Source organism: Columba livia, chromosome 20, assembly GCF_036013475.1.
Source record: "Columba livia isolate bColLiv1 breed racing homer chromosome 20, bColLiv1.pat.W.v2, whole genome shotgun sequence".
Classification (NCBI taxonomy): Eukaryota; Metazoa; Chordata; class Aves; order Columbiformes; family Columbidae; genus Columba; species Columba livia.
In genome coordinates, this window is record NC_088621.1 from 4,691,989 (window position 1) to 4,704,211 (window position 12,223).

General features: G+C 54.6%; 1 protein-coding gene across 3 annotated transcripts in view; it reads left to right on the forward strand.

Moving 5' to 3' along the window:
• Positions 1–12,223, forward strand: part of SMG6 (SMG6 nonsense mediated mRNA decay factor) — a 108,135-nt gene that overhangs the window by 21,242 nt on the left and 74,670 nt on the right. For all 3 annotated transcript variants that reach the window (XM_065036954.1, XM_065036952.1, XM_065036953.1), the window contains exons 9-10: positions 2,065–2,126; positions 5,895–6,040. In XM_065036954.1, the coding sequence (XP_064893026.1) occupies positions 2,065–2,126; positions 5,895–6,040 (208 nt within the window). The remainder of the gene's footprint in view (positions 1–2,064; positions 2,127–5,894; positions 6,041–12,223) is intronic.

A 12,223-nucleotide genomic window follows, 5' to 3' on the forward strand; every position in this document is an offset into this window, starting at 1 on the left:
CTCTGCCGATCAGCATGGCAACAGGCTTTCCAGTAGAGACGGGTCAGGCCATGATGTCTTTTACTGTATCCCCCATCAGAGAGCCCGGAGCATGGACCCCTTCTCCAGCTCCGCCAACCCAGCAAGGCTCGGACTTGTTAGGCTGTGTCTCTGTCAGGGTATGTGATCACGGCTGGAGCCACAGAGCTGGTCACAAACCAGCTTTCTACCTCGTGAAAAAAGAGTATATGTTAACCGTTTTGAGCTCTGAGCTGCTTTGGTGTCCTAAGGAGGGTGGTGGAGAAGTGGCTCTATCAGGCTTTGCTGACAGGGTGAATAAGGGCTTTGCTGTGCTGTCCCAGTATTCCCCAGTCTCTTCTGGGTTTCATCTGCAGAGTTAATAAAATGGTGGCAAATAAAGTTGAGTTCCAGTGGAAAGGGCTCTTTAGGGCAGCAGTAAAATAGTGAGTAAGCAAGAACCCCTTGCTGCGGGGGCCAGTTTAATTGGTCTGGCTTGTTTTATGAGACAGGTTTTATGTTTAAACTCGCACATGGCCCAGGAGCGACTCTGCAGCAGGGCATCATTCTCCTGCATGGGTCCTCCGGGAATGCAGCCCGGGTTAATTACACCTCGCCGAGCAGCTGGCGTAAGTCATGGTGTGAGCCGAGGGGTTCAGCAGATGAGGGTGGAAGGTGACACAGAGTTAGGACTGCCTGTGATAACCATACCTTGCGGCCAGGCCTGGCGGGGAGCTCCGTGCTGCCTGGAGGCACTGACCGGTGCCTATTCTGCATGTGTCTGTCGGGGCATTGTCACAGCCCAGCTGCTGGCCTCGTCCTCCCTCCGTACCTCTGTTTCCCCCGTAAATGGAGGTGGCATCGCTGACCTTTATAGAGGGATCCAAGCTATAAAAACCACGCGTGGATGGGAGCAAAGCAGCGGTGCTCAGGCTGGGTCGCTTCTGGTCAGTGTCTCCCTGCGCGGTGCTCAGGGCCTGGCTTTTCTCACCACGCTGAGGCTCTGCAGGCGCGGGAGGGAAGGCTGCTCGCTGCGGAGAAGGTAAGAGCGAGGCCGGTCCACTCCTGCTGTGACACAGCCACCTCCAGGGCCAGGCAAAGTGACAACTTAACCACCCACAGCCTTCTTCAAAGCCTTGTAGATAAGGACTGGGAAAGCCTGAGCTGGCAGAGCTGGCTTAAAGCAGCAGCAAGTAATTATTCAAGTCAGGTTTTGGTGTTGCTGGACCTAATGCCATCCCTGGGGACATCCCAGGCCAGTCTGGACAGGGCTCTGAGCAACCTGAGCTGGGTGAAGATGTCCCTGCTCATGGCCAGGGTTGGACTGGATGAGCTTGGAAGGTCCTTTCCAACCAAATTATTCTATGATTCTGTGATTCTAAGCAGGGCGGGAAGCTGCCATCATGCTGTCATGGTGCCATCATGCCATCATTGTGCCATCATGCCAGCATCGTGCCGTCACGCTGTCATCATGCCACCTCCCCCTGCATCTCCTGAGCTCTGTGATGCTCAGGTAACTCAATGGCAGCATCGCTGCTGCAGACTTTCAGGGTCTCCTGGGTTTAAACGAAGGGATGCAGCGTCACCCCAGTGCCCCTTTGCTCCCGAAAGCTGCTCCTGGCTGTGCCGTGAACTCACTGCGTCGCCGTTTCTCCGCCAAACCTCTGGTGCGGACACCCCGCTCCCCCCACACCGCGGGCCCCGGCTTCCTTAGGTTAATTGTGGGTTTCGCCCTTTGGGGACTCGTTTCACTTGAGCCCTTAGGCCGGGCTGTGCTGCGGCCTCCCGGGGCGGAGGATCCCGAGCCGTTGGGGCCGGTGTCCCGGGGCCGCCAGAGGGCGCTGTGCCTCCACCGCTGCTCCAGCTGTTTGGCACTTGCCGGTGGCTCCGTGCGGGGAGTTTGTAAGAGTTTGGGCATGTCCATTTGGTTCCCATCTCCAGTGCCACCCCCAGCATCCCGGCCAGGTTCTTCTGTCACTGGGGACATTCTTAATTCACAGGAAATCGGAGAGAGTTTAATTGTTTTCTCCTCTCTCTCTTCTTTTTTTTGTTTTTTTTCCCATGCAGCTGAACAAAAGGTTCATCCTCAGTTTTCTCCATGCCCATGGGAAGCTGTTTACCAGGATTGGGTAAGTGTGCAGGATGTTTATTTTATTTTCCTACATTACAAGTCTTTTTGGAATTTAATATTGTTAGCAACTAAGCTGTGTTTGGAGCTGAGGGCACAGGGTGTGAATTCTTGCAGGCCTAGCCTCCTGGTTCTTATTCTCCTTACCCGCCCTCCCATCCGCACTGGTTATTGTTTGGGCTTTTTTCTTCCCCCACCTCAAGGCCCAGTCCTGCCCATGCACCGGGACGCTCTGGCAGAGGCTGAGCCCAACCAGGTGTTACGTACACGGGAGGGACTACGAGCTGTTTTCTCTCTCTCCCATCTCCTAACCATGCTCTGTCCCTCTTAATTTCTGGTTTTACCCCCTTCTCCCATTCTCCCCACTCTTAGCCAGCAGAGAGGTGGCTCTGGGGGCTCTGGGTCGCTGCCATCTGCGAGGAGCATGAAGCCATCAGGACAGAACCATGCGGTGGCTGAAAGCTGCCATCCAGAGCATGTCGAGACAAGCCTTGCCCTTCACCTCCTCGCTGCCGTTTCCATGAAAGCCTCATAGCTGAGAGCTGGCCTGGATGTGAGAACAGGTTTATACAAGGTGCCCTTGGCAATGTCTGTCAGAAACTAGTTTCAAGGAATTGAACAGCTACCCCTGAAGCAGAGCAAGCTCAATTTAGACCTGGGTTGAAATCCCGGCCTGGAGGACATCCATCTGACCCAGAGAGCAGAGCCTGGCCTCACTGCCAATGGATCTGTCCCCACTGTGGGTCCAGACGGGCCCTTGCTGTCCCGTGATGGGGCAGGTGTCATAGAGACCTTGTGTGGGTTCAGGTGGTCTCTGTAGTGGTGGTGTCTGCTTGAGATGGCCAGTGCCTCCTCAGCAGATGTAATCTCATGAGCTCTGTTGGCTCTTTCAGTTTCTTGTGGAACTAGTGGCTGCAAGTTACAGGTTGAGAGACCTTTTCCAGGCCACTTAGTTAAAGATAGTACGGTGCAAAGCGGCATCTTGTCCCTCCTGTTGTTTTTTTTAACTCAAAGGTACAGTTCCTTGCCTCTACCTGTCCCCTTTCCCCCCTGGAGCGGGGAAGCACAGCAGTGCAGGACACAGCACTGACCCTGCCGCACATCCCAAAACCTCAGCGCTTGCTCCATCCAACACGCTCTCTGCGGTTACACGTGCGTGACATTGGACCCTTCATCAAGCAACAAGAAGCAGGAGCTGCGCTGGCCAATTTATTGGCGATCCGATTGTCTGAGGGCCAGGGAGAGAGTAATCCGCTCGCTGCCGGTGCTGCTGATCTCTTGCTGAGTCACAAGGCACTGGTTACCTGCCTGCAGTGAGGAGGCAGAGCTGGATCTCCTCCTGCCCACAGGCAAAGAGGAGAAAAGCTTCAAGAGCCCACGAAAAAGGTTTGGTAACTGCAGTGCGTCTGTACCGGAGGGCAGAGCGTCCGGGGAGCTGCTGGTCCTGGGCTCTGTGGGGCCGTGTTCGCGGCCGAGCGCCGGTTGAACATGTGCCAGCAGGGGATTAATGGGGATGCTGCAGGGATTGCTTGCACATTTGGCTCCTGAGACTTTTGTGAAATGAGGATGTGGCGGTTGCTTCCCAGGACAGTCATTTAGAAAACCCAAGTATGTTTAATGGTAGAATATCCCCTGAAGTACTTAGAAAGGAACTAGAAAGTAATACCATGACACGGGAAGAGAAGATCATCCAGCCCTGCTAAACATCTTCCGCGCTTAAAATAGGTAAAAGGTGAGGAATAGTTGAGTCCTCTTTGGGCAAGATCTTCGGTGATTTATCTGTAAAAGGTACAGAAAAGGTGATGTTGCCTTAATTGGACTCTTTTGCTCCTAAAACCACAGGTAAGCAATTTATTAAAAGCTTCCGCTCTGCTCCTGACCTGCTGGTTCTGAGCTCAGTGGGGTTACTGCATGCCGTTCCAGATGTGCTGCGATATCAAAGCACAGCTGGCGCGGCTGAGGAAGCCCTCGCTCCTTCTTGTTGTTTTTCCATGGCAATAATCTTCATCTCCTCACTAACAACCCATCCTGCAAAGGGCTCCTCCATCCCCAGTGTGCTGTCTGCCCTGGGAGGATGTTGCTGGATGTGGTCTGAGATTTCTCAAAATTAGGAAGTATTTAGAAGCAATCAGTTTGCTCTGATTCTCTGGCTGTGCCCCAAATCCAAGGAAGTTGCCTCTTCGAGGGGGAGCAGCGCTTTTGTACCGGTGGAGCTGCTTCGTTGTGCGCAGCTATAAATTGTGAGGGGCCTTTTTGTTACAGCCCGTGTTTGTGGGAAGGCAATGGACACTTTAAACTGCTCCAGCAAACAGTGCCCGGGGAGAGGGTTTCCCTGTGCCAGGCAGAGCTGGTTGTTGAAAGGAATCCGTGAAATATGGTTGAGAAGAAAACCATTTCTGTCTTTAAAAATAGAGCTGATTACTCTCCTGAAAGTCTGTTGGGGAAGCCCAGCAGAATTGCCCATGTGGGTTACCAGAAGTGGCTTTGCTAATCCAGCCTGTAGTGTGCTGATATCACAAGATCTGAGTCTCTCAGGGGAAGATAGAGGAAATTGCGATGGAGGCCCCTGAAGTCGCTTGCCCCAGCTCCAGATGCCTCACCCTCTGTGGATTTTGTCTCCCTCGCTCCCATGTGGGCACACCAGTTTAATGTCGCTGGTAACTGGAGTGGGAACTTGCTGTGAAATGGATATTCGTTCTTACTGGGTTTAGCTGTGGCTTTTTCTAGTGTAGGAGCAAGAACACAGCAAGCTCAGCAGAGGAGGCAATGGGACAGGAGGACCTTTTCACCCCCCAATAGTTTCCAAGGTTTTTGGCAGCTTCTTGGTTATAAAGTTGTCTTTTTACGATATGAGGTGAGGACTCTCTTTGGGAGGGCTGTTATAGGCAGCCGTATCTCAGTCATTTCTGTGAATTGACTGTGCTCTTCTTCACAATCAGTTTTTGACCCCACTTCAGCTGGGAGGTTGCTGAGGATCCAACAGCTCTGATAAGTAACCTCAGCTAATTCCCTTAGTGATGCCAGATAAAGAGTAGGATAAATGTGTCAGATTTCCGTGGGCGCTTGTGAGCGGTGCTGAAAGCACACCCCATCCCCGGCTGCTGCGTCCTGACGAGCGACAGCAGCTCCGTGTGCTGAGGGACCAGCTCCAGCTTTGTCATTTCCAGCAGCTAGATGAAGCCAGTCATTAGTCTGCGACTCCCTGTCCTGTGGGGCTTTAAGTGATGAAGTTTAGGGGCTCAGTCACACTGTCAGGGAGTGTGTAGCCTGCAGGGGACGAGGCTCAGTGCCATGGGATGCGATCCTGCAGTAATAACTCAGGGACAGGCACCGTTCTTCTGGAAGAAGAGCTCTGGCCAACGTTCAGTGCACTGGAATTGCCACATCCGCAGTGTGGCACCAATGTGTGCCATTTGCTGCAGCCTGGGTTGCTCGCAAGTCCCGCGGGCTGCTCCTGGTCCAAGTGAGCTGTTGGCCTCTTGGCACCCCTCCCGGATTGGTAGAAGTCAGTAGAAAAAAATGGTTGGTCAGAAATGACTCATAAAGGCCGTGTTTTCCTGCCAAAGGAATGCTGCCTGTTGGTCACAGAGCAATCCCTCTCTCAGGAAGGCTTCAGCTGCCTGCATCTCAGCCTGCACCTTCGTTCCCCACGGCTCCTGGAGGGGAGACATCACCCCAGGGTGTCCCCCCTTCCCCGGGAGACATGACACTGGGTGAGCTGTGCCCTGGGGCTCAGCCTGCGCTCTACAGCCTCTTTCTCTGTCTGCAGGATGGAGACTTTCCCTGCGGTGGCCGAGGAGGTCCTGAGGGAGTTCCAGGTCCTGCTGCAGCACAGCCCCCCTCCCATCGGAAGCACCCGCATGCTCCAGCTTGTGGCCATCAACATGTTTGCGGTGTACAACTCCCAGCCCAAAGGTACCAACGTGCTGCGTTAGGGGAACCGCGCTGGGGATCAGGTCGCTCTTTGTACAGCTGAGGTGGTCATGGAGAAGGGTGGGGGACTCACCAGCTGGAGATGGATGGCAAAGCGGAGCAGTGGTTGGATGCCTGGGGGTGTAGGTGTGTGTATGGACAGCAAAGGAATCTTGGCTGGGCCTCGATGGAGTTAACTGAGGTGTCTGCGGGGTGAGCAGCATCGCATTCCCTAGAAGTTGAGTCGGTAAGTCTCCTCCATCCACCCAGGATGCTGTGTGAGGTCTCAGCTGTTGTTGGGTTTAATGTATTGATCAGCAGAGATGCTACCAAACCAGAATCTCTCCTAATTGTGTTTCCAGGGCATGTGTTTCTCCCTGTGGTGCCCCCCAACACGCAGCAGGCACCCAGCTCTGCCTCAGCCACGTGATGGGAGCAGGGATGGGGATGCGCTCACTGGTGGGAGGGAGCAGTGTTTCACATGCTGATAGCTTGGGATTTACATGCCAAAGATGAAGGCCTCCAGCTGATGGATTTCAGTCAAAGCTACCACGCGGCTGGTCAGGTTGAGCCCCAGAGAGCTGCTGCTGGAAGATTTCTCCCTCGTGAGCCAGTTGGCCACTTGTCAGACTGGTGGTTAGTGGCCAAGGTCAGCTGATGGAGCGAACCGGCGTCGGCCGGAGGGCTGGGAAGTGGCTCCCGTGCGCCGTGTCCGCTGCCCAGCCAGTCTTGCCGGCACCTTCCCCTCCCTGGGGAAGCCCTGGGGAGCCGTCAGTCCTGCTGGCGAGGCCGCCTGGCCCTCCTGCCTGCTTGATACCAACCAGCAACGGCGTGTTTATCTTTGAGCTGCAAAGTACTTTACGATTATAAGCAAATGCCTCTGTGCCGCCCCCCGGTAGGTATATTAATAGCGGTGTCTGTGCCGCAGACGGGAGCTGGTGGTAAAGAGAGGAAGAGATTAGTCTGGGCCGTACGGCGAGCCCCTGTGGCAGAGCTGGAAGCGATCTCAGCTTTGGACCACTGGGTTCTGCTCTCCCATCTCCCAAGTTATGGATGTGTGCGAGTGACAAAAAGGGAAGTGCTTTTTATCTCACATGAAAAATAAGTATTGTCGGAGTTTTCTGCCTCACATGCGGGCATCTGCCAGCTGGATCTCTGGAGAAAGCAAACGGGTCGCTGCTGGGGACAGCAGGTTGTGCGCAGAGCAGGTGATGGTGGTTGTGAAATGCCTGCAGGTCGGATGGCACCGCGGCTGCCATCTGATGCCTCTGCGCCTTGCAGGGATTTCCCTGAGGACTCCTTGCTCTGGTGACTCTAAAATATCGCTGGCAAAGCGAATGCTCTGGTGGTCTCCAAGTACTTGTGTGTGGAGTGCTGGCACAGCCCAGGGCAGGCTCAGTGCTGACACTTGAGCTGGGTGCAGAAGGGGGAAAAAAAAAAGATGCAAAGGGCCTGGTGTTTAAAAGACAAGCAAGAATATTTGCTGAGTTATTACCAAGTGCCCAGCACGCAGCGAGGGTGTTGGCTCCTTCCCCAGCATGTGGGATGCTGTGGGCAGAGGGACTGGCTGGAGCGTAGGGCAGGAGCGGCTGTCGGGAAGGTGCGGGTTTGCATTTCCCAGCACATGAGTCACCTCCCGGGGCTGCGGTAGCACGGGCAGCGGCGGGAGCGGGTGCGAGGGGACCCATCCGCCCCTGCGGGTGCGTGGGAGGGCGCAGGGAGCAGCGGTCCCACCCTGCCGGCATCCCAGTTGCCAGGAAGCTTTGCTGGGGCGCTGAAAGCTCGCCGTAGTCAGAGCTTGGCTGCTTCAGCTCTGTAAGGCTGAATCTAACTTTACGGTTGGGCCGAACAACCTCCAGAGATCTCCTCCTACTGAAATCCTTCTGCAAATCTGGGATCAGAGCGTGTCTGTGTCCTTCCCATCGCCTGGGCCCGTCTGACCTTCAGCTGCAGTAGCAGGAGGAGATCTGGGGGTTTAGGGCCGGCAGGGGAGGTCTGTCTATGAGCCTCTGCCCTGCTGTCCGGGGCAGTTCTCTGCAGGGAGAGCTGCTCCCTGCCTCTCCTGCTGTGTATTTCCAGGTCTCTGGAGCCCCAGATACGCCTGAGAAACTTGTAAACTTGCTTGCTTGCCCCATGCCTGGTGTCTAATGAATCCCTGGTGCTGGTGTTCAGTGGTGTGTGCAGTTGTGGGGTGGTGTTGCCGGCAAACAGACTCTATGTGGGGAACTTGTACAAAGTTTTATGCCCAAGAACACAAACTTTTAATCACAGATTCAGGTATTGAGAAAAAGGAAACTGGAACACTGAAATGCTTTAATAAGCATCTCTCTCTTCCTCAGGCTTACACCAGACACCTGTCCTGCCCCATCTCAGTCGCTGCTTTCGTAGCAGATTTCGCTCAGTCTGTCCCAATGCCTTTAGTGAGGCAACAGGCAGCACGGAAGGTTGGGAACTTGTGCACAGCGGTTTCTGTCTGCTGCTTTTTACTCATTTTCCTTAGCTTTGCCATGGGTTGGCTGTAGTCCCTTGGGGTGTCCTTGCCTCAGCGTGCGTCCCCCATATTGCACTTTCGATGCGTCCTCCTGCGTGTCTCCAGCTCCTTGCGGCTGCCGCTCTTTTGTAAATCAGTCTGTGCGAGGTCATCATGTGCTGTTCTGATGGGCTGACTTTTTTGGGGTGCAGTGGGGCGTTTAAACTGCTTTTAGACCCAACCAACTGAGAGCAGCACGTGGCGTTTCACAACCTCCTCCCACGCAGGTCAGTGCTGCAGCCCCCAGCTACCCGGACCCTGCAGCGTGTGCCCAAGGGCTCGGGTGAGTGCGGGCAGAGCCCCGTGGTCTGTGCCTGGTGCAGGCAGGGCCCCGTGGTCCGTTCCCAACACAGGCAGCTAAGCTTGTCCCCAGGGGCAGCACCAGGCGCCCCGGAGCTGGTCTCAGCAGCCGCGCAGCAATGGGAAGACCCTGGGAGATGGATTGGGACTTGTTTTCGCTGACAGAGGAAGCCAAAGAATTCCCACATGAAGTGCTTCCCCCGCTGTTTGGCATCAGACGGCATCTTCCTCCAAGGGAGCCGCTCTCCGCGTTGTCCCTGGAGTCACAAGGCCTCCCCTGACCTCCTGGCAGGAGCGCTCAAGGTGTGAAAAAGCTTCTTGTAGACCTCAAACCCATGGGGCGAGAAGGGCCCACCCAGGGCAGGGAGGCAGAGAGAGATGGGCACTCTCCATAGCAGAGATGTGTGGTTGCTGGAGCTTTCCATCACGGGACAGAGGTGACAACCAATGTTTTGGGCCATCCTGGGCTCCGTCTGGGGCGGGACCTTTGTGGGGTGGCCCGTTTAACAGTTTGGTAGCCATCTGCACAACCAGCTAACAGAGAAGCATGGATCCCTTTATCCCCAACCACAAACACTCCAAGAATTTTAATTTTTTTTTTTTTTAATTCTGTAATTTGGGGAAATAAAATGTTGGTTTCTGAAAAGACTAATTGAAGCCGTGCTTGCAGCAGGGGCATCTCGGTGAGGGGAGAGAAACCCCCTCCCAGCCCATCTGTGCCCAATTTACTCCAATCTGGCCTCTCTGAGGCTTTTTTTTCTTTCTCTCTCTCTTTAATAATTTGTTTTATAATTCCTGGAATCAAACCCATCTCAGACACACTGTTTTATTTTACTGTATTATTGGATTATACTTCCTATAAATCACTGGATGTTATTCATAGGCCACCACCAGAATAACTTCCCCTCTCCCCCCCCCCCACGCCCCCCCTGACGGCCCCGCATTCCAAACAAGCGCACACCAAAGTGGGGGTGCAGCAGCACGGGGCACCCTAGAGACGTTTCCCGGAAATCCCAGCAAATTTGCCTGGCTGCGGGTGTGAAGCATCAGGCTGCAGCACCTGGATGCCTTCTGGCACTCCCCGGGCCGGTCGCGTTGTGCCGGGTGGAGGTTGTTAGGAGGTCGGGCTTAGGTGGAAGCGGAGAGGGGAGGGAGCTGCCATATGTGCATCCTCAGCACATGGAGGGAATGAAGTTGCATCCCCCCGGGGCTGAGCAGAGTCGGGGCATGGAGGCAACGGGGAGGTTCTGGCAAAGCGCATGGCTCGAGCTGAGGGTTGGGAAAGAGGTTTGTGTTTCAAGCAGAGGGAAGTTACGGCACGGCAGGGTGACCTGCCTGTGGGGTGTCTGCTCACCGGTGGGTGAGGAGAAAGACCTGCACTCTCAAAGCTCTTGTGGGGTGTGGGGAGGGTTGGGGCGACAGACAGGGTGGCAGGGTCAGGCTGGGCTTTGGTTCGCAGCCCTCCCGGCTCTGTCATCTTGAGTGGAACGTGGTTGGGTTTTCTGGGCGAGATAAGGTTGGCTGGAAAACCGTGAAGGCTCGTGTAGATAAAGGATTCACATCCCACTCCCTGTGGTGTCTGTCGCCTTTGTGCTGCCACACCAGTGTCCTCAGAGCAGCGTAGAGTAGGTCGGTGCTGCACAGAGAACTGCTCTTACACAGTGAACGTCCACTGACTACAGCCTTTGCAAGGGTTTGCTGACGTGCACGGTCCTGCTTGCTCCTTGAAGACCTACACCAGCTTCTGAGATGTTGATCTTGCCCAAATCGTCGTGATAGACACAAGAAAGGACCCACAGCCTAGCGCAAATCAACTGCAGCTTCTAAGCTGGTAGAGGACTTGCCGTTTGCACGTGTGTTCAGCAGCCCAGCCTGGCTGGAGAGGACACATGAAACGCCAAGGACCCCCTGAAATCTGCCTGTGCTTTTATAACCAGCAGCCTGCTCTGCTGCTGTCCTGCCGCCATGCACGGCCCTACACTGGATAGAGCGTGTTTCGCTTTGCTGACCACAGCTGCTCGGGCTTGTGAGCTAAAATGTGAACCCTTAAAATATCCCCAGAGATGCTGCAGAGGCTGGTGGCGTCTGTCCTCAGCAGAACCTCAACTCTGACCATCTCCATGGTTCTTGTTTGGTTTCCGATGCTCGGTCCGAGCTTTGCTCAAAGAGCTCACTGCAGCACCAGAAAAAGTCTCAGCAGAAGCGTGTGCTGCTCTTCTGCTGCAACCACATCTCAATGGCTGCTCATGAGGCTCTAACCGCATCTTACATATTGGAGTAGATAAAAGGTGCTGGGAGTTGAATTCAGAGGAGTCCAGTGTATTTGAGTGAGTTTAAAAATAAAGCAGTACTGTGGACGGCTGCTGTGGTTTGGTAGAGTTTTAAAATTAGGCACAAAACAAAGCTTAATAAACCTCAGGCTGTAGATAGCAGAATCAGCAACTTGATCTTCCCCTGTCTGGGGAGCAGAACTGAATCTTTTTCTGCTGATGCCCATGGTAAATATGCACTTCACCAGGGTCCAGCTGGCACCTTTGAGCAGGCGGCTCTGTGCGCCCTGACAGCTTTGGGCGCAATAACTGGGAAACTGATGAAGATGCTGCGTTGCAGGGCTGCGTCAGGGGGAGGCTGAGCATCTGCAGTCAGAGCAGAGCCTGAGGTCCCTCCACCTGCTCGGGGGACTCGGGTTTGTCATGCAAACGCGGCCCACTCTGCAAGGAGGATGAAGCCGAGCAGTTTCATAAGTGGTTTTCTCAGGGCTCTGGCTGTCATACAGCAAGTGTGGACTGAAGTGTCTGCACCGAGGTCACCAGCATGCACCTGGCAGTCGCTGCTGCCTTTCCCTGGGAGATCAGGTAGTGCTGTCTTTAGCGAGGTGCTGCTAAGACATAACACTTCCCAAAGCCTTAAGGTTGGAAGAATTGGCTATTAAATTTGCTTTTCCCCCTCCCTTTGCATTGCTGCTCTTATTGGCTTTGGGTTTGAGTTGTAATCGGGAGAGGAAACCCAGATGAGAGCTGGCAGGGGCTGGTGTCCATCCCTCCCCGTGCTGCCTGGCTTACACAGGGCTCTCTGCTTGCTGAGATGTCACTGCGAAGGGGCTTTTATACTCAGCCCCCTATCGAGTGATGTCTGCAACTCGCTGCATCCACGTGCTACCCAGACTTCGGCCGTGTGAGCAGAACAGGGTTGAAGTGGTGCAGGGGGTGATACCTGTGTTGCTCATCTTGGGAGCCGCGAGGCTTCCTGCTCTGAGCTGCTCGCTCATGCTGAGCCTCCTGAGGGACGCATCCATGTCCGGAGGTGGCAGAAACCCTCCAGAGCTTCTCCTCTGAGCCCTTGGGAGTGTTGGAGGT